This window comes from Gopherus flavomarginatus, chromosome 8 (assembly GCF_025201925.1).
Source record: "Gopherus flavomarginatus isolate rGopFla2 chromosome 8, rGopFla2.mat.asm, whole genome shotgun sequence".
Lineage (NCBI taxonomy): Eukaryota > Metazoa > Chordata > Testudines > Testudinidae > Gopherus > Gopherus flavomarginatus.
This window is the reverse complement of record NC_066624.1, coordinates 109,380,979-109,399,841: the sequence shown is the minus strand read 5'-3', so window position 1 is coordinate 109,399,841 and position 18,863 is coordinate 109,380,979. Positions and strand designations below refer to the sequence as shown.

The following is an 18,863-nucleotide window of genomic DNA, read 5'->3' as shown; positions in this document are numbered from 1 at the left end:
TGCGCCTCTTATTAACTTCTTTTATTAGGGACGGCATTTTCATTGTTATGCTGTACAATACAGCAGAGGAATCCAATTGAATAGCATGTACATTGCATCACATGACCTTTCTCTGTATTTACAAAGAGTTTGTACACATACAGTTACACTTATTTATAGTGGTAAGTACGGTAATAGCCTGGCAGACGGGTCAGTAGCAGCTTCATTAGTGTTGTGCATCATTTTGCATTAAACCCCTCTGCTGTCTTGAATTCCCAGGCGGGGTTCCCGTCTCAGCCAGAAAGGTCCCACCATAAAGGGGGACAAAACCCAGAAATCCACTCGCTGTCTTTTGAAATATAATCAGTGCTTCTAGAAACTGCCAGGAGGCTTAGCCACCATGGAAACACCCCACTATGTTAAAGTGCTTCAGAACAAAATGTCACAGAACGTTCTGTTGTGTTGTGTCAGAGCCGGCCCATGGGAGGGAATCGGTCCGGCAGACACCACTACCACCATGGGTCTGGACAGTAGTGCCAGGTCTCAGACCAGGCACGGCTGACACTAAAGGAGGGATTTGACGGCTGTAGGACAGTGAAAATCGTCATCCTGCAGTTTGTAGGATGGGATCGGCTTTTGCCAGCCACAGCGCATGCAATGTTCGGAACCAGCTGGAGCTTGCTGGCCATCAGTGCAGTACAGCGACATTCTTGGGCTGAAAGCTAGGAGGTGACATGGGCCATGCATGTGACAAATGGGAGGGCAGCAGATTGCTGCTGCTACCACCACCTCCAGGCTGGGCATTTAGCCTGAATACAGCTTGGCTGGGACGGTGTCAAAGCAAACTCCCAAAGCAGACCCTGACTGTCAGTTCTCAGGTTAAGGCACATGCAACAGGTCAGTTCTGGGTGAGCTACAGGTGCCCTGGGCTTTGATCCCACCATCCTTCTGATGTAGAAATGGGATACTAATGCTAGCGTCTCTCCACTTTACATAGAACTCTACCACCTCTGGAGCTCCTGCATTCTCAGTTCCCCATTAAACCACCGGCCAAAACTCAGGCCTGCCCTGTATAACCACCTACCATAGCTGCCTGCTCCCTGGGGTAACGCCCTCGTCGAGTAACGAAGAGCAGTCACTCCTTGGGTTTCTGATACATTTAGTATGGAGATCTCTCACTGAACAGCTGATCTGAACCTGGTTCCACCATCAGCCTCACCGCCCACCTCCCAGTGCTCTGCCCCTGAAGAAACAACAGTGGTCCCACTGCACTGCCGTTTTAAGAGTCACCCAAGTTCTTGTCTGGGAGAAAACGGCAGCTGCAAGGAAGTCAACCTACCTACACAACTGATGGGTGCGTGGGGGGGAGAGGCTGCTTCCTCGAGCGCATCCTGTCTGAGACAGAGCCCAAAAATGCAGCCAGCCTTCCCCGGCCCCCAGACTGCCCCGGCATCTGCCCTCCTTCCAAGGGCACCTGCAACCTGTTTCACTTCGGCCCCAGCCTCTGCAGCTCCCCCAGGACTTCACCGCTGGCATGAACAGGCAGGGGCGGCTCCAGGCCCCAGCAAACCAAGTGCGTGCCTGGGGCGGCAAGCCGCGGGGGACGCTCTGCCGGTCGCCACGAGGGCGGCAGGCAAGCGGCCCTTCGGCGGCATGCCTGCGGAGGGTCCGCTGGTCCCGCGGCTTCAGCCGACCTCTCGCAGGCAAGCCACCGAATCCGCGGGACCGGGGACCTCCCGCAGGCAAGCTGCCGAAGGCTGCCTGCCTGCCGTGTTTGGGGCGGCAAAATACCTAGAGCTGCCCCTGAGAACGGGGCCAGGTCCACGAGAGGCTAGAACCCCGTCACCGCCCTGCACTTGGCCTGAAGTGCCAGCTACTAATCAGGGCAGGAGCTGAGGGGGAGTCGCCACCATCACCCCCACTTCCAGGCAATACACCACACCCCACCTCTCACACATACACGAGTCAAACAGCGCCTTTCGATGTACACGACTGCATGGAGCACCCAGCCAACGGCTGCGCTGGAAACGTGCCCATGACATGCCCATCCTCCATAAACCGGAGCCAAGATCAGCCGCTACCTGCAGAGAGCACAAGCCCCAACATCCACTCGCCACGTGCAGCCCCGAGGGAGCACTGGATACCCCAACGGGGAGTCGCTACAGGCTGCATCTCCATATTGAAGAAGGAACCTGCGAGTAGCATTATAGACTCTCTGGACACTCCCCCCAAATCACACCAACTACCAGTATACTGCCCATCTGTGCCATGCCACAGGGCTCTGCCCAGGCTCACCTGGGTGCCAGGAGCTTTCCTCAGACGGAGCTAGCATGAAGGGCCGGAGGAGCGCAATTTGTCCATGCCAGGCCTCCTGTGCTGCAGGCGATGGACACTAAGGGCCAGATATTTAAAGATGTGCACTGCTGTGCTCCTATTGAAATCAACGTGAGTTAGGCACCTAAATAGCTTTAAAATCTGGCCCCAAGTGACCAACTCAAATGAAAGCAGCTTGTTAAAAAGACAGGAGCAACTGCCTTTAAAAGAGAGCAACTTAAAACACCACTATGTACACAGAGATCAGCCCAACTGAGATGATACACCGAGAAGAGGAGCTGGCCTGGGGCACCAGCTCAGTGGGGACTCTGGATGGCAATTCAACAGCTTTACTCCTGCTCTGGGGACTGATCTGATACCAGCTCTGAGGAACGCTGGGCTGGGGGCAGCCAGTGGGCACTGTGGACGACCACATCCCTCCACACAAACACACAGCAAGCGGTTTAGGCAGTGACTGAGGAGCATGAGGTCCTGGGGAGAAGTTCTGGACCGGGCTAATCTCCTGACATCGTGGTGCTCTGCATCACAAGGCCAGGGCGCTCGGGAGCAGCTCCTTTACAAGGATATTGGCCGTCCTGCTAGAGACGCTCATTACGCGGTCACTCCCAAGGGCGCCTGATCCAGGGAGATGATAAGTGCAGCTCTCATCCCAAAGCCAAGGGAGCAGGCTGAAGCATGGGGCCTGCTCAGCTGCTGCTCTGTCTGCCTCCCCAAGCGTTTGATCCAGCAGGTACTGGACTGCTAGCGGGAGGTGAAAGGTGCATGTCACAGAACAGCCTGGGGTCACACAGGATCAGGGGAGCCCAGCACGAACTGGCAGGTCTGACACACCAACGCTAAGGTCTGGAACAGGCCTGGCCAGAATCCACTGGAGGGAGGACACATTACACCAAGGGTGCAGCATGGATGGGAGAAAGGCTCCGCTGAGACTGACTGTGGCTTCATCAAGCTCCGAAATAGTGGAGGGGTGAGTGTCACGTGGAGTCACCTGAGTGCCCAGCATGAGGCAGAGATCTAGGCCTGTGCTCCTACAGGTCTCCAGCAGTCCCGGAAGTTTGCTTCTAGCTAAGTCGCCTGGCTACACCTCATGGGCCACGGGCGAGGATGGGGTTCTCACAGCGCCACAAGGCAAGCTGAGCGTTCAATGCTACAGGGCGGGGGCAGCACCACGGCACACACCACCTGCTCTCAGGTGCCGGCGGACAGGTTCCCCACTGGGCCTGGTGCAGGAGCCCCCACTCCGCCTGGCACCCCAGGGGATTGAGCTCTGGCTCTGTTCAAACTGATCCTTGCTCTTGGATCTAAGAGTAACTGCCCAGCCCCCCTACCCTGGCAGACAGACACATGCAAACACAGCCCCCAGTCCAGGGTAACAGCAGCACTTGGCAGCCCATCTCCTGCAAGGTCAGCAGAGAGAAGCCGGCTTCAGACCACCTGCTTCCTCCGGCTCAGCTAAGGCGTTTCCTCTCCCCGTGCTGGGCATGCAGCTCTCTCACTGTCTGTGGCCTCCCCACCTTCTGGCCCAGAATGCGGAAGCCCCTTGTTCACCTGCTGCCAGTGCCAGAGCACCGCACAGGGCGATCTTCCGGCACCTAGTGCTGCAGGAAAGGCGGCAGTCACGCCTCTGGGCCGACAAGTGCAACCCTTCACCCTGCAGGTGGGAGTTCCGTCGGCAGCAGGCACAGTCTGAGGAACCGAACATCAATAGCAGAGACTGGCTGCTCCCGACAGCTACTCGCACAGATCTCTCCCCGAGCCTGCATGCAGCTAAAGCAGGGCCGGGTCTAAGGGAAAAATCAGATCAATTCCTTTGTCACATACAGTCCACATGCTCTAGCCTGATCTGCCAGCCCAGAGGGTATCCGCAGTTCGTGATGGCTCCCGCCAGACAGAGGACAAGGCGCTGTTTGTTGCTGCTTCTTCCCCCAGCCCCCAAATCAAGTCATATCAGTTCTGAAGAAGGGCCAGTTAAAAAGATCACGTCAGCAGCAAAGGATATGGCGTGTTATAGGCAGAGAACTTGGCAAAAGCCCCTTCTCTTTTGCCCCAAGGCAGCCAGCCTAGGCAGCAGCAGGACTCCAGTTACTCCCCCCTGGAGAGCTGAGCTAGCCAGGAGCTTTCACCTCCTACCTAGTGGAAGCTCCCCAAGAGCCTGCTTCAGGGAGGACAGCGCAGCTCCTGGCTAACACAGCATCTGGCTGAGCTCCTCCCTAAGGGGCCAGGGGGAGCACACAGGCATATGAATGCTCATTGCGCTCGGAGAGTGGCACAGACAGGACTCGCCGCCGGACCCTGCACAAAGACAGCGGCGTGTCCACCTCGGCAGGGTCACGACTGCAAGAATTAGTGTCCGGAGTGGGCCGTCCTCAACACCACCGTGTAGAGTGCACAGAAACCGGCTCTCTTGAAGCAAACCAAGCAGATCCCGTCATGCTGCTCCGAGATCTCCACGATTCAGCCCTCCCACAGGCTCCTTTAATGTGAAAGAGTCAGGTTAGTCCCTCGTTTAGTCTCTGGTGACGAAGGCCACGCACACAAATACATCCGCTGGTCTCCTCTTTCCCCTCCGTCACCCCACTCATGTCGCGGCCACTGCCTCTGGCAGCTCCTCCTCATAGTCAGAGATGTAGGACTCCAGGCTCTGCTTGGCCAGCAGCTCTCTCCTGGCGTGCAGGCGCTCGCACCGGGGGCAGCAGCCCGATTTGAAGCAGGACTTGTGGTAGCAGGCCTTGCACTCTGAGGGACGGAGAGAAAGCAACGCCGTCAGCGCAGAGCTGGGGCCTAGCCACATACACAGGCAGCGTCGGCACGCTCCCCGCTCCGGGCACAGCCTGCCCACACCCAGCGGGAGGTACGCTAAGTCCCTGGCCAGGGATGGGGCGTGTTACCAACACCTTGGATGATCAGCTCTCCAGGTGTTACAGTTCTGACTGGGTCACTTCTTACGTGGTTCTTAAAGGGAAAGATCTTTGGAGTGGGAATGGCGCCCACGTGCTTGGAAAGAGCCCAGCCCACTGCATGCACGTGGAAACCAAGGAATTTGGGGCACTTTGCTCAGTTCTGGACAGCAGTGTTAGACAGGTCAGTTTCCCTTTGCATCTCATCTCTTTCCCAAAGGTTTCCTGCCCTGCCAAGGAAACAGTGACCCTAAACAAACGGCCTTCGCTGAAAACACTTGCGGCAAGAGAGAGTCTAATTTTAAAGAGATGGACACATTTGTAGATTGCCAGGGGCGGTTTGGATGGCTCAGGAGACTGGTGCCGGGATACGGTTCTACTGTGCATGTGGCCATCAGCACAGGTCGACAGTGACCAAAACCAGTTATCAACTGCAGGGCGTGGGGGCTTGTGCCCAGGGCACACTCCAAATGTGCATCATGCATCTGGCCTGGTTACAAGGTATAAGACAGCCCGCAACCACCGTGGAAACGAGTTCCCGCACCCTCACTTAGCACACTGCCCATCTGTGCAAGCGTAAGTGTGGGCAGCTCCCCCGCAGTGCTGGCTAGCGTGTGCTGGGTGCAGTGCACTCTGGGATGTTCTACAGGCCACCCCAAGGCATGGTTCTGGCCGCCCTGCAAGGAAGCATGTCAGACCAGCTAGAGAGTCGGCTGTGTGCTGATGCAGGTCAGAGGCGTAGGCCGAGCCCGGTTTGCTGCCAGGTGGCTAGACAAACATTAAACAAGCGACATGCAGACAGGCCATGCTTAGGGGCTGCCAAGGCACTTGATTTTACAGCCTTGGACACACTGCAGAGCAGTGATCCCTGACTCTGCCTGATCTGTACCAGCTCAATCTCCAGAACAGTCACTGCGGCACCTGCCTCCTGCACTACACTCGCTCCAGGAGACATGGGCCCAGGGCCAGCGATAGCTCCCAGCCCCTCGCATGCCAGCATCTCACCTTCACACATCCTGCACTTGTTCAGTTCGAAGGGGAAGATGATGTCCTCCTCCTTTTGACAGAACTCACAGATGAAGCCTTTGGCTTGGCACAGCTGTAACAACAAAAGGGGAGAGGAGTGAAGAAGAAACGTCCTGGAGAAGAGGCAAATGCGCCCGATTTCCCTGGCAAAGTCAGAGACTGAGACATCTCACGTTCTGAGACATCTCGAGCCAAGAGTAAGGTGGGAATCAGAGGTTTGTCCCATTGCCGGGACGCGACAACACCAGCTTCAAGAGCAGTTTTTGTGCAGCTGGTCACCGACCCGCTACAAGCTAGGCCTGGCTGCTGGATGTGACCCACGAGATTCCAGACTTTCCAGGGGGCTGGAGACATTGTCTATTCGAGACGCCATAGACCAAAAGCGTTCCTGTAGTGCCATTAGCCAAGCTGCCTGTGCTATCTCCAAACAGCGGGGCTGCCTGTCTGCTGGATGGCGGTGGAGGAACAAGGCATTCTGTATCTCTTAGATTACACACATAACCCCAAGCGCTTTGGGGCAATACCCATGTCTTGCTGCGTACATGGGCTGTGCCAAGTATTGTCAATGCTACCACAATACTACAGAAGTAGTAGCGGTTATACCAAACGATGTACCATAAACACACCCACAAGGGTGTCGTCTAGGCAGTAGGTTGCACACACAACACTGCCAAACCAGTGGCAGTCCAGTTATTTTTGTCCCCTTTGACTTCCCAGTAAGATTCAGAGTTCCAGAAAAAGGACCCTCTTTCAGTAGGGAACTTCTCAGAGGCCAAGGCAACCTCTCTGGTCTTTTGCCCCAGACATGTGCGCACAGGCGGTAATTGGCATTGCTGCCCTCACGTGGGTGGCCCACACAGCCAACAGCTGCAACACATGGAGGCCCATTTGGAATGTTCTTAAAGACAATGAGTGAAGTCACCCATCACACCGGGTTTTCACACAGAAAATTAAGGTCATATCTACCCTCCAAAAATCACTTTAATGAGGAACCAGTCACACCATAGTTGCCATTGACAAGAGTTAAAACTGTTTCATCTTCAGTATACACGAGACCCTGAGTTGGCTACAGTCCTGGAGAAATCCAAGCTGCAGCATGGCTTAGAGCTGTGGTTAGTTCCCATCTACACTAAACAATGCACCAGTGTTCTCACCACCTCAGATGTGTTGTAGCCAACTCCCCACTGTTGTTTTTGCAGTGTAGCTCAACCTTGAGGTGAGAGCAAATGTTACATCTCCGGTCCTGCCGGGATCCATCTCCCAACCTCACCTCATCCCTCCCTGCATTCAAGCTGGGTTTAAATTTCATCTCTTAAAATCAAATTCATTAGAGACAAGGAGAATAGTTAAAACAAGCACAAACACTGCAACACGATCAAATGGATCAGCAACGACGGTTAATCAAAAAAAATTAGATGGGAAATCTGCAATTCAAAGGACACACTAGTGCCCCCCAAATTCCTCTTCCCCTGCAGACTGGAGCATCCCTTCCTATTTCTGTTTGTTATCTGGAGTCACAGCTGCCTGGAAACTCTCAACTTGGTATTTCTTCACCCAGACACTCAGTCTGTTTTAATGCAGGGCTTTTGCATCTAAACATGTCGTTACAGTGACTGGTTCTGTAAGATCACACATGTCTAGCCCATTTGGGAATGAAATGGAGGGAAATGTCTAACTTTCAGGCCCCCAGGGATGCAGTTCACATGCTGTTACCCACAGCTGTGGTGACGGTGACCACAGATCTCTGGGCCAGGCAACATGGGAAGCTGTATGCCAGGAGGGAAGGTGCTCTGTACGCTGGATACCATTACAACGACTATACAGCATCATCCAGTTGGAGGATCTCAAAGCCACACCTCAACCACTCCCCTGCAAAATAACGAAGTTTCTTGTTTTTACTGGTAGGGAAACTGAGGCATAGAACTGGGACACAACTTGCCCACATTCATGCAGAAAATCAGTGGCAGTGTTGAAAGTAGGACCTGGGAGTCCTGACTCAGTGCCCTCTTCTAACCACCAGCCAAGCTGCCTCCCCATCCTGAACGTGACGAAGCACATCCCAATGCTTTTCAGAGGGGAATACAGCCCATTTTTGTATAGCAGAGATGGAGACGGCAAATGGGTGCACTGTAGGTTATGGGAAAACGCAGCTTCTTCCTAAAACTCAACCAATTGGCTGTGTTATTCTTCCACACCGATCTCTTGTGCTAAGGAACTCCTCTGCACACATACAGGATAACCACCATATCAGAAACTAACTAGAGGAGGAGAACAGCTAACACAAAATGTATTTGCCGTCAGCAGCTGTTCTGGAGACCCTGCTGCTGCCTTTATAAAGCCAGATCCCTCTCCTTGGCTGTTTATACAGTAAAGTCTAATCCAGTAATAATAAAAAACATTCTAGTGAAGAAGATGATAAAATTACCCACCATGCATCTCTCAATGTGCAGGGTACCTGCCTTTATGAGCTCCATCAGGCGGGGAACCAGCTCCCCCTTCTTAGTGGCATTCAGGTCATTTAAGGAGTAGAGGTGGAGATCCTCCGTCAAATGACCTGGCACTGTGTCGAAGGAATCCAGGAGCCTGCAGGGATGGAGACACCAGAGCTCAGCACCAAACATCAGCGGGTGAGTGCTCTAGAGAGTGTGAACTATGGTGACCTCGCCGGGCCAATTACACTATGCGACCCGCTGCTCCACCTTCCCACCCCCACATGGGCTCTGCCACCTCTCCAGAGTCCATTCCCGCCACGCAGGGCCTTAGGAAACCCAGCAATAGTGCCTGCCTCCCAATTCATCCCTGCACCCTGTTCTAGCTTAGCAGATTCTGTCCCAGCCGACACCTGCACGTCTCACTCAGCTGCAGGGTCCCCATTAGGGTTCTCGGGCTGCTCCAATCCCTGCCAAAGCAGCTGTCCTTTCCCCTCCACAGGGGCTGGGCGAGCCCAAGTCTAGAGAGCAGCCAGTGAGGGCAGCACCCAGACGGCAGAGCCTGCTACAACTGAGGCACGCGTCTCTGCTGATTCTGAGCTGTTTGAACACCTCCCAGGGCCTGGTGGGTTTTAGTGGCTAGTAGGAAACTGTGGGCCAGTTACTGGGTCTGCTCTCCTTGTGCCAAGCAAAGGACATCTCATCGCTCAAGTGACCCCTCACGGCCACTGAGCCCGACTCAGTCAATGGCAGCAAGGAAAGGTGCAGTGGCTTTGGGAAGTGGGGGATCCCAAAGGGACACAGAGGAAGCACAAAGGGAGATCTAGTCCCAGTTCACAGGGTAGGTCTCAAACACCCGTCTTTCTCCAGCAAACGGCAGCGGAAGCTAGTCACACCCCCAACCGCTGGGCCCGTCTGCGCTTGGCCTGCTCTCAGAGTGCTACATGCACTGGAGCTTGGCCTGCCACAGCGCGAAGCGTGGGAGAGACTGGGGTGAGGCAGGGGGGACTGGTCTCCGATCCCGTGAACATTTGCCACGATCCTTGAAAGCCCTCACCTTGCAGAGGTCTGGGCAGCAGCTACCATGCCCAGCTGCCAAGTGACAGTTGGCCAGGAGAGAGAAACTGATGCAAGTTAAATTCTAATTGGAGCCTGGTACTCACTCTTTAGCTAGTCGGCAGGTCTTAAACATGTTCTTCAAGTGAAACAGCTGGATTCTCAACAGCTGGGGAAAAACAAACAGAGTATAAAATTGTCATTAAACAAACAGAATTGCAGGCCTCAACCAAACCCATTCTAGTCTGTTTTAACTCATTCTCTTGTGAGGCTGTTCTGCTGCTAACCCAGCTTTGGGTTTCTTGGCACTGAAGCAGTTAAAGGGCTAGGATAAAACCAGGAGGGCTAGCAATCCCCATATGTCAAGGCATAAACTGAAGACCAGCTGGAGGTCAGGAAGAAATTCCTCTCCACCATGTACTACTGCACAGTGAACAAGACGTGCAATGGAAACATGCATTATGGGGGTTTTAAGCGTCCCTCTGAAACATCTGCCCATCAGCTATCCTCTGACAGGAGAAGTCAAGAGAAATCCTGATTGGGCCCCAACAAGTAACAGTCTCTTCCCTCCTCAGTTCAGATCTTCTGGAACATCAACTTCCGTATGTCACCTACCAGGCCCCTTAAAGGGACATTACAAGGAATGACAAACAGGCAGGTTTCGCCAACAGAAAGGTTTCCTGGAGCTGGACACTTGCAGAGGTTACTCTAAGCAGATGTGAGAGGGACAGCATTTCCAGTGGGTAGAGCCCAGGACTGGGTGTCAGGACTAATGGCTTCTATTCCCAGCTCTGCCACCAACACACTGGGTGACCGCGAGCAAGTCACTCAAGCTCTCTGTGCCTCAGTTTCCCCAGCTGTAAAATGGAGATACCTACCCACCCACCTTTGTAATATGCTCTGAAATCTATGGACAAGAGGCCCCACATAGAAGGGTAAGTAGCAGCAGCAGCTAGGTATTCTGGCTCACTAACGAAAGAAGAGCAGGAGATGGCGTGCCCCCAACAAGGCACCGATGCCCCCACCCTGAGAAACTCCATCCTGTAGGTCTTACTCCCTGCTCCATGGGTCACTGATAGGAGCAACACCTGCCTCTCAGAAGAAGGCTGAACCCCTCGGTCTCTTTGGCAAAGCACAGGCCATGGCCTTACCCTGACTTGATTCAGCGCCTTCACCTTCCGGTACAGAGCGGCGTTGAGGTCCTGCACACTGAAGAGCGGGTCGCTCCAGATCTTGCTCAGCAGGTCCCTGGAGAAGTTGCTGACGTAGTACTTGCTGAAGTCCCACTTACGCAGGATCCGGCTGGGAATGACCATCTGGGTGTTCTCATGGCAGCACTGGCAGAAATACTTGCCCAGGTACTCGCAGTACCGCAGCCGTTTGATGTAATCTGGCAGGCCGGAGAGGGAGTTTAACTTCTGCCCAGCTAAGGACCATGTTAGCACCTCCCCAGGAGCCAGAGGTCTGTGGTTAATCAGCAGCAAGGGGAGCAGACTGCGAATGCCTGTCACAGGTGGGTAATGTATTCTGCAGACATTATGGGTATGTCTACACTGCAAACAAACACCCACAGCTGGTCCGTGTCAGCTGACTGGGGCTCGGGCTCCATCCTGAGCCTCCACACTGCAGTTAAACATCCCCATAATGTGAGCCCGACTCAGCTGACATGGGCCAGCTGTGGGTGTTTAACTGCAATGTAGACATACCCTAAATGTCCCAGCAGACAAGGCACCTATTTCAGCTCAGAGCAATGCATGCTGGGATCTGTGGTCTCCCCGAGGTCTACAAGGCCCAGATCAGCCTATGGATTACATGCAACCATCCCTGGCTCTACGCTTAGGACAAGCAATTGCTTCAGAGGCCTCTACTGGTAATACACAGCAGGTGAATGCTGTATCAAGGCAGCTGCCTGCATGAGGCCCCTTCAGCCTGATCACCTGTGGGATTTCGCTGGAAAGCAGCTTCGCTTCATGAACTGAAGAGCAATGATCAGAGCAGACACTAGGGGCTCCACAGCGCAAACAGACCATCCGAATGAGCGAAGCCACCCTCAGGCCATGGCTACACTGGCACTTGACAGCGCTGCAACTTTCGCGCTCAGGGGTGTGAAAAAACACCCCCCTGAGCGCTGCAAAATACAGCGCTGTAAAACCTCAGTGTAATCAGTGCTGCAGCGCTGGGAGCACGGCTCCCAGCGCTGTAAGCTACACCTGTAGAGGATGTGGTTTACGTGCAGTGCTGGGAGAGCCGCGGCAGCACTTTGAAATTTCAAGTGTAGCCATACCCTTACTTACTTGACTCTGCTCAGTGATAGGGCCAGGGCCTTTAATACCTTCAGAGAGGCAGACTGGCCGCCCCCTGCCTGCCCTGTCCCCATGGCCTCCTGGGGGAGCAGGCTGCTCCATCCGCAGTGCATGCTAGGACACAGGCTCCCCTTTGACAGCCTGCCGTGGGAAATGCTGCCACTTGGGCAGATTCATTCACTGGGAGATGCTGGGACTCCCCGAGCCCTTTTCTGCTCGGCTTATCCAGTACACCCCGTCCAGGTGTGGGAGAAAATTTTATCCAGCTCTCTGGAATCCAAACCCTCCATTCAGATCCAACCTTGTCACGGAGGTGTCTTTCCTGGCACTCCACAAAGCGGAGCCTGAGCTGAGCAGGCTCGGATGTAGGGGCTTGGGTCAGGGTGCCCACAGCTCCAAAATACATCACCGTAAATCAGATGATCTGCATATTCCGAAACAGATTCACACGTGCCCATTACATGCTGCACTGCATCACACTCTATGACTGGCTTCCCAATTTTGTGAGCCAATCCCTGTCTGGATCACGAGCCATCCATGCGCTACAAAGCGTGCTCGGGAGCATGGCTGCAGGCGTGTCGCCCATTCCTCTTCTTCAGCTACTAGCTACGTGTTAGTTACAAGGCCTCTCGTGAATTCAGGTTCTGTCCCTTGGTAACTCGGTTCCCCACTTCTCTCTTCTTTCATGGTTCGTGCCAGGCCTTTAGAGAAAGCTGCACCAGCTTCCCTGCGCTGAGAACCCGCACCATCTCCCAGCTCATCCCCCCCACACACACACACATTTGACTCCTTGTCTCTATTGCCCCTTCCTGTCTCATGTGCATGCAGCACCACCCACCCTCGGAGAGGTCGAGTTTCCTGTGATGCTCAGAGTTCCAGCACTCACCGGGGTCTGTCCGGATGCCGCAGCCTGCGCACCGGTAATTCTGCTTGGCTACTGCCACCTTCCTCCTGCCCAGAGAGAAGAGGGGTGTTAGAGCTGGAGGGGCTGCTCTCTCCTGGCTCAGCAGGGCTGAGGGCAGCCAGGCAGAGAGCACTAGGCCTTCCCCTCTCACCCAGCAGCTGAGTGCCAAGTGGATCCATGAGACTGTTAGCTTAGAGCGTCAGCTCTTTGGGGCAGGGGCTGTCTTTGCTCAGTGTCTGTACAGCACCGAGCACCACAGGGTCCTGGCCCATGACTGAGTCTCCTACAGGCTACAATAATACAGATAAATAATGAACCAGGTGGCTGGATCTGCCTTGAAGCCACCCCTTGGTTTCAGTAGGAAATGGCGAACACTGCAACAGCCAGCACCCAGCGACTGGCCAGGGGGATGGACAGAGCTCCATGTGTGTGTGTGTGTGGCACGGATGGGCAGCACCAACTGCAACTGCCTTCACCTGCTTGTGCCCTGTGGATCCTGATGCTCCCCGCACGCCCCTCAGCTGATGAGCAAGGTGTCGGCAGCCAGGCACTCAACACCAGCCAAGAGCACAAGGCAGGAGCCAGGCAAAAGAACAGCAGCTGGCACCGGGGTGCAGGCACCAGCGACAGTGCCAGGGAGTAGTGACACCTCCCTTGCAAGGCACAACAACAATGGACAACAGCTCAGCAGGGCAGGTGGGCCCCCCCATGCCCCTGCTATGACACAGGCAGGGGATCTATTGTAAATGCAGCTAGGAACGTGAGTCGCAGATGTCCTTTCGGTGCCATGTACCCTGAACTCCACCAGAGGGGGGCTGGACACACACGGCCCTGTAACAGCAGCGCTTGGGGCTGTTTTGCACTGTTGGAGGTCCTACGATAATTCTATCACAGAGCACTGAGTAAACAGTGACAAAGGGGGAAGGGCAGGTCTCATTTAACACACACACAGCCAGGCTTGGAGGCCTAGTGGTTAGTGTCACACCAAGCAGGGTTCAATTCCCAGTACAGGTCTGAAACAACAGGGGCTTGGAGGGGAGCAGAGATGTCATCTGACGGCAGGAGCAGCAGCCCATCCGGATGGCTGAAGTGGAGCAACTGGGCTGTGAATGGAGTGAATTGCCCAGGCCAACCCAGCTGGAAGGATGCAGAATCGGGGGGAAAAGGAGAAGCAGAGGGAGATCGGAGGGGCATGGAGAGCCTCTGTGGAGCCAGATGGGATGGGCAGCTCCTTACGTTGGGGCTGGGTGAATGTTGAAGATGATCTGTGGCCGAGGGGGGGCCCACTCCAGGTTCCCGCGGACCCGGATTCGGAGCTTGTAGATGTCGGCGTGCTCTCCGTCATCGGGCGAGATGGGCAGTGAGTCCGGAATTGGCAGGAGCTGGAAGAGGCAGGTGAGAGGGTCATACACTGAACTTTACTGCAGAGGCAGACGCCCGTCTGCCCTGCTGGGAACTCCAGCGCCGTCCCGGGGGAAACGGCCTGCGTGCTCGTCCCCCGCTCCACTAGGAGTGGTCTGTCTCCCGGGGGAGCTGGAGAACAATCCCCATCTGATCCGAGTGCCCTGCTGTACTATCACGGCACAGGCAGTAGTGTGTTTGCTCCCTCTGCATGCCCAAAGGCCTAGCACCCCATCTTCAGAAGTGCCTAGAGCCTCTGAGGAGGCGGCAGCGGTGCAGTGCTGCCCGCTCAGCCTGATGTTTTCACCCTGGCTGGACCTCCCCTCCCTACTCTCTGCCACATCCCCCCAAGTTTCTGGGTATCCCTCTGCTGCAAGGTTGTCCCCAGACCATTACGGGGCACTGCTCCAGCCTCTCTGTGAGCAGGGCATGCTTTATGGGCTCTCACCGAAGCGAGCAGCAGGGGCCGAGGAGTAGCAGGTATGTCAGCGCTGGGGGTTCACTGGGGCATACGCTGTCTTCCAGAAGAAAGAAAGTCTGCACTTGTCCCAAAGAGAAGGGCACCCAGAGGGGAGGCATCCGCCACTCTAAGGTGTATCAGAGGTGTCAGGACTCCAGGATGAGGATCACACCTGGGTTTGTAAGGACCGAGCAGGTCTGACAGGCCCACAGCTCATGGGGGACAGAAATAGCTGTGAGGGAGAACGGGGCAGATTCCAGGACGCACAGCACCCCAGAGAACCTCCCTCAGCCCGGGGAGGGCAGCAGGCTCTGGGGTGAACTACAGAGCCAGGGGGAGTGGAGCTGGGGGTTATCAGGGATACAGAGCCCCATGATCCCTGCCAGGGCAGGATGAAGTCATGCGCTAGCAGAGATGGCTGTGGGCAGTAGCACCGGGACTGACTGCTGGGCTCTATGCTCTGGGACTCGAGGCCCAGCACCAACTCTGCCACTCTCAGGCTGTCGCAGCCTTTGCTGAGCGCAGCGGAGGAGAACAGACTGGCTCCTCGACCCCCATCAGCAGTTTGGGTGACCCCGGCGACGAGCTCAGAGCGCAGTAGCTGAAACTACCTCTGCCCCATGACTGATCGCTTAGACGGACACCGAGGCGGCTCTTTAGCTGCACCCCCAAGGGGACTTGCGTGATAACTAGAGAGCAGAACACCAGCCAGCGGACAGGAGCCCCGCAGCACGAGGACAACAGAACATGCCTCACACCACCCAGCATTAGAGAAAACCAAGCAGGTGACAGTAAACCTCAGGGATCCTCTCCAGGCTCAGGCGGACAAGGCTGTGCTGGGGCCAATGGCTGAGGGCCATTCTTTATTTTAAAGAGCAGTCGGAAAGTCACACCCACAATGCACTGCTGCCCAGCAGGACTCCTGCTCAGCTTGGGGGTGGCAAGGCAGTGATCCATGACAAGCGGGTATTCTATGTAAGCCTATAGGGCTGCATGCTATTTACACCACGCGTAGTGCCGCAGCGTCCTTAAAGAACGCCCCCGAAACCCTCTGCTCCGGTCACACTGACCCCACCGACACTGATCAACTCCAGTACCCCAAAACGGAGCAGGCTGGCAGGAATGGCAGCGGCTACCTCAGGAGATGCCTAGGCACTAGAATAGTGACAGCCTGTGGCTCAGGATTGAGGGGCCTGAGCAGAGCTGGGTATGGGGTGCCCAGATCGGAGAGGCTGTGGGTCAGGACTGAGGGGCTATATGGGAAAGCCTTGCACAGCACCTGCCCATGCTCTACTGGCGCTAGCTGCCACTTCCATTAGCATGGAGATCGCTCGCTTCCCAACACGCCAGGGAGCAGTCTTCTAGCCGGTCACAGCTGAGGGTTCAAACAGCAACGACAACAAACTCCACGTTCAGCAGAGTTTCTCACACCCCACACCAAGCCACGTGTCACCCCACCGTGGGGCAGCCACAGCCATGCCGCCCGCTGCTCCGTGACGTGACGGTGTTTAGTCCGAGCGGTTAGTACACTCCATAATGTGTGCCCCACGCACGCACCCCTCGGGCACGCTCTCCACTCCCAACGTACCCGCCGGAGCTTTTTGGAGAGCTGCCTTTTCTTATACCACTGGGGACGCTTAAAGAGCTTTCTGAGAGACCGTCTCAGGCCCTGAAAACCAACAGCAAACAACCCGTCAAGGCGCTGCGTAGCCGACACCCCCGGGCTGCTGGTAAAGGCCAAGGGCCGCTGCACTTGACTCTGTGCTGCTTCAGGGTGCTGATCCTTGGCCGTTGCCTAGATCTTACCCACCATCCCCATCCTCCTGCTCTCCCTATTCATATACAAGGACAAGAGTAGTCAGAAGAGTGCAAGGCACCTGCCTGGTAGCGCTGCAGCCAACTGTGTGGAAGGGACACAGCTCTGGAAGTACATGAGGGACGTGATCAGTGCCTTCCCTCCTCTTCTACAGCCTTGGGGAGGTGGAGACAGGCTGCAGCCCTGCATTCAGGACTGGCAGAATGCACCAGATACGAGCTTCATGCAAAAGATTCCCTTGCTGGTGTGGACAGTGGGGTCTCTGCCCTCTAGATTTAAACAAATCCCCTTGATTTCGCATCCAGCTTCTGTCCTCGGGCACCCAAACAGTGCCCTCTATGCATCAGTGCGACTGCCCCCAGCGAGGTCCCTCCCCACATGCCTACCTTCTGAGGGGCATCCTGCTCTGGGACTAGCCAGTCCAGTTCAGAAGCGGCTGGGAGCTGCATCCCTTCAAACTGCTTCAGCAGGCCCATGGCCACGGCCTCCGCTGAGTTCGAATGGAGGAAGGAGTGGGATCTGCACAGCAAGAGAGGACGATCAGCACCACAACAGATGGGGCATAACCCCCTACCCCAGCCAGGGTGCAAAGGAGATCAAAGCCTGGGTCTCCTGACTGGTGACCCTCCCAGTCCCACTTGTGAGAGTCTGCACTGACAATGATGACTCATCTTAGAACATATTGTCTCAAGTAAGACCCACAAACTACATACAGGAATCACTGCTCCCATGCAGCTACCTCTGGGTGGGGCATACCCAGGGCACAGCAATTTGGGACGGGGCATCACAGAGCCTGCAGGGGGATTGGGAGGCAGAATGGAACAAGCAAAGCTGGAATCCGGACAAGACAGGAGACCACACAGTATAAAGTGACGTGATCTTTGCCAGCAGGGCCTAGTTTTACATGTCATCCAACAGGCAGAGGGGGCCCCGCCCCCAGCCCTCTGGAAAGCTGCCAGCAATTAACAGACCAATGATATTTCCAAAGGGCTGTGATGACCCATCCTACACCTCAGCTGGCAAGAGTAATGAGGAGGCAGATGGCTCAGTCTCCTAGGGAGGAAGAGTGCCTTCACCCACTCAACAGCGCCTCCTCTGGCCAGTTAAGGAGTAGCACTGATGAGGAGTCCTGTCCAGCTTCTAGTTGTAAGGAAGGTGACTGCAACACAGGACTTCAAGACAGACTACAGGAATGGCGTGGTGGGAGATTGAGGTGAATCCCAGGTCTGACTGGGAGCCTAGTGGGGAATGTATGTGTCCCCATCACCTTGAGTTGTCTTTCCTAATTCACCAGAGTTCCTGTTCCCTGCCCCTTCTCCTTCTGCTGACAGTTTATTAGAGGAGTCAGTGGCAGAAGAGACCTATTCATGTGGAATCTAATCCATGCCCAACCCATGGATCGGTCCCTCACGCAGGGAATTCCCAAGCCCCTCAGCATTCAACTTAAGTTTCCATTTGCCCAGCTCCCCTCCTAGACTGTCCCCAAAACTGAGCCTACTGCACCCAGGTGAGGATCAAAGACTCGTGCTCTGGCGGTGGGTGGGGGACGTACATGGATTCCGAGGAGAGGAAAGACTTCCTGCTAGACGCTGCATCCCGCTTGATGTCCGCATCTGCATCAAGAAGAGAGAGGGTGGAGCAGAGAGTTACTTCTATTTTAAACAAAGCCTAAGCAGTTTTGCATTAAAAACCATCACACTGTTGTAAAAAGCACGTGAGCTCCAGCACCTATTTCTACCAGTGACAATGAAGCAGCAGCCAGAAAGTCTGGGATCTGAACTAGTCAGTCACCTGGTCAATCTACAGGGGAGAGAGAAGAACCTGTGGCTGTGAGATGAAACTATGGTGGGGTTAAGAGTGGAAATGTTACTGTCTGTACAGGGCACACACTAGCTACCAGCGGTTACGCAGCTAAGAGAAATCCACACACACACAAACTTGGGGCTGGGGAGGGCAGGACACTGGGGTTAGTTCAGAAGTTTAGTAGCTTATTAGGTTTTATGCACAGCATTAACCCTGCAAGGGACTGGCGATGCGACACAGGCCCTTCACCGCTACTATTCTGGTTCCAAACCAGTGCAGCTCATACGCCGATGGCTTGTCAGCAGCCCACATGGCATGAGCTGGAGGCCTGAGTTCATCTCCCAGTGGACACAGGTCAATGTTACAAAAACCACACGGCAAGTGGCAGTGGTCAGCAGCCTTGCTGGCCATCCTCTGCTGAGGCACCCAGGATCAAACGGGCCACAAAGAAAGAT

General features: G+C 55.1%; 1 protein-coding gene across 9 annotated transcripts in view; it reads right to left on the bottom strand.

Annotated features, from left to right (window-relative positions):
- Positions 1 to 6: 6 nt before the first annotated feature.
- RUBCN (rubicon autophagy regulator) overlaps positions 7 to 18,863 on the bottom strand; it is a 60,753-nt gene continuing 41,896 nt past the window's right edge. For 4 of the 9 annotated variants that reach the window (XM_050963775.1, XM_050963779.1, XM_050963778.1 and 1 more), the window contains 10 exons: positions 18,158 to 18,218; positions 16,992 to 17,124; positions 16,378 to 16,458; positions 14,165 to 14,310; positions 12,911 to 12,975; positions 10,873 to 11,111; positions 9,829 to 9,890; positions 8,666 to 8,819; positions 6,216 to 6,309; positions 7 to 5,049 (listed from right to left, as the gene is read on the bottom strand). In XM_050963775.1, the coding sequence (XP_050819732.1) occupies positions 4,892 to 5,049; positions 6,216 to 6,309; positions 8,666 to 8,819; positions 9,829 to 9,890; positions 10,873 to 11,111; positions 12,911 to 12,975; positions 14,165 to 14,310; positions 16,378 to 16,458; positions 16,992 to 17,124; positions 18,158 to 18,218 (1,193 nt within the window). In that variant the 3' untranslated portion in view covers positions 7 to 4,891. The remainder of the gene's footprint in view (positions 5,050 to 6,215; positions 6,310 to 8,665; positions 8,820 to 9,828; positions 9,891 to 10,872; positions 11,112 to 12,910; positions 12,976 to 14,164; positions 14,311 to 16,377; positions 16,459 to 16,991; positions 17,125 to 18,157; positions 18,219 to 18,863) is intronic. The other 5 variants (XM_050963780.1, XM_050963782.1, XM_050963781.1 and 2 more) reach the window with 2 other exon arrangements.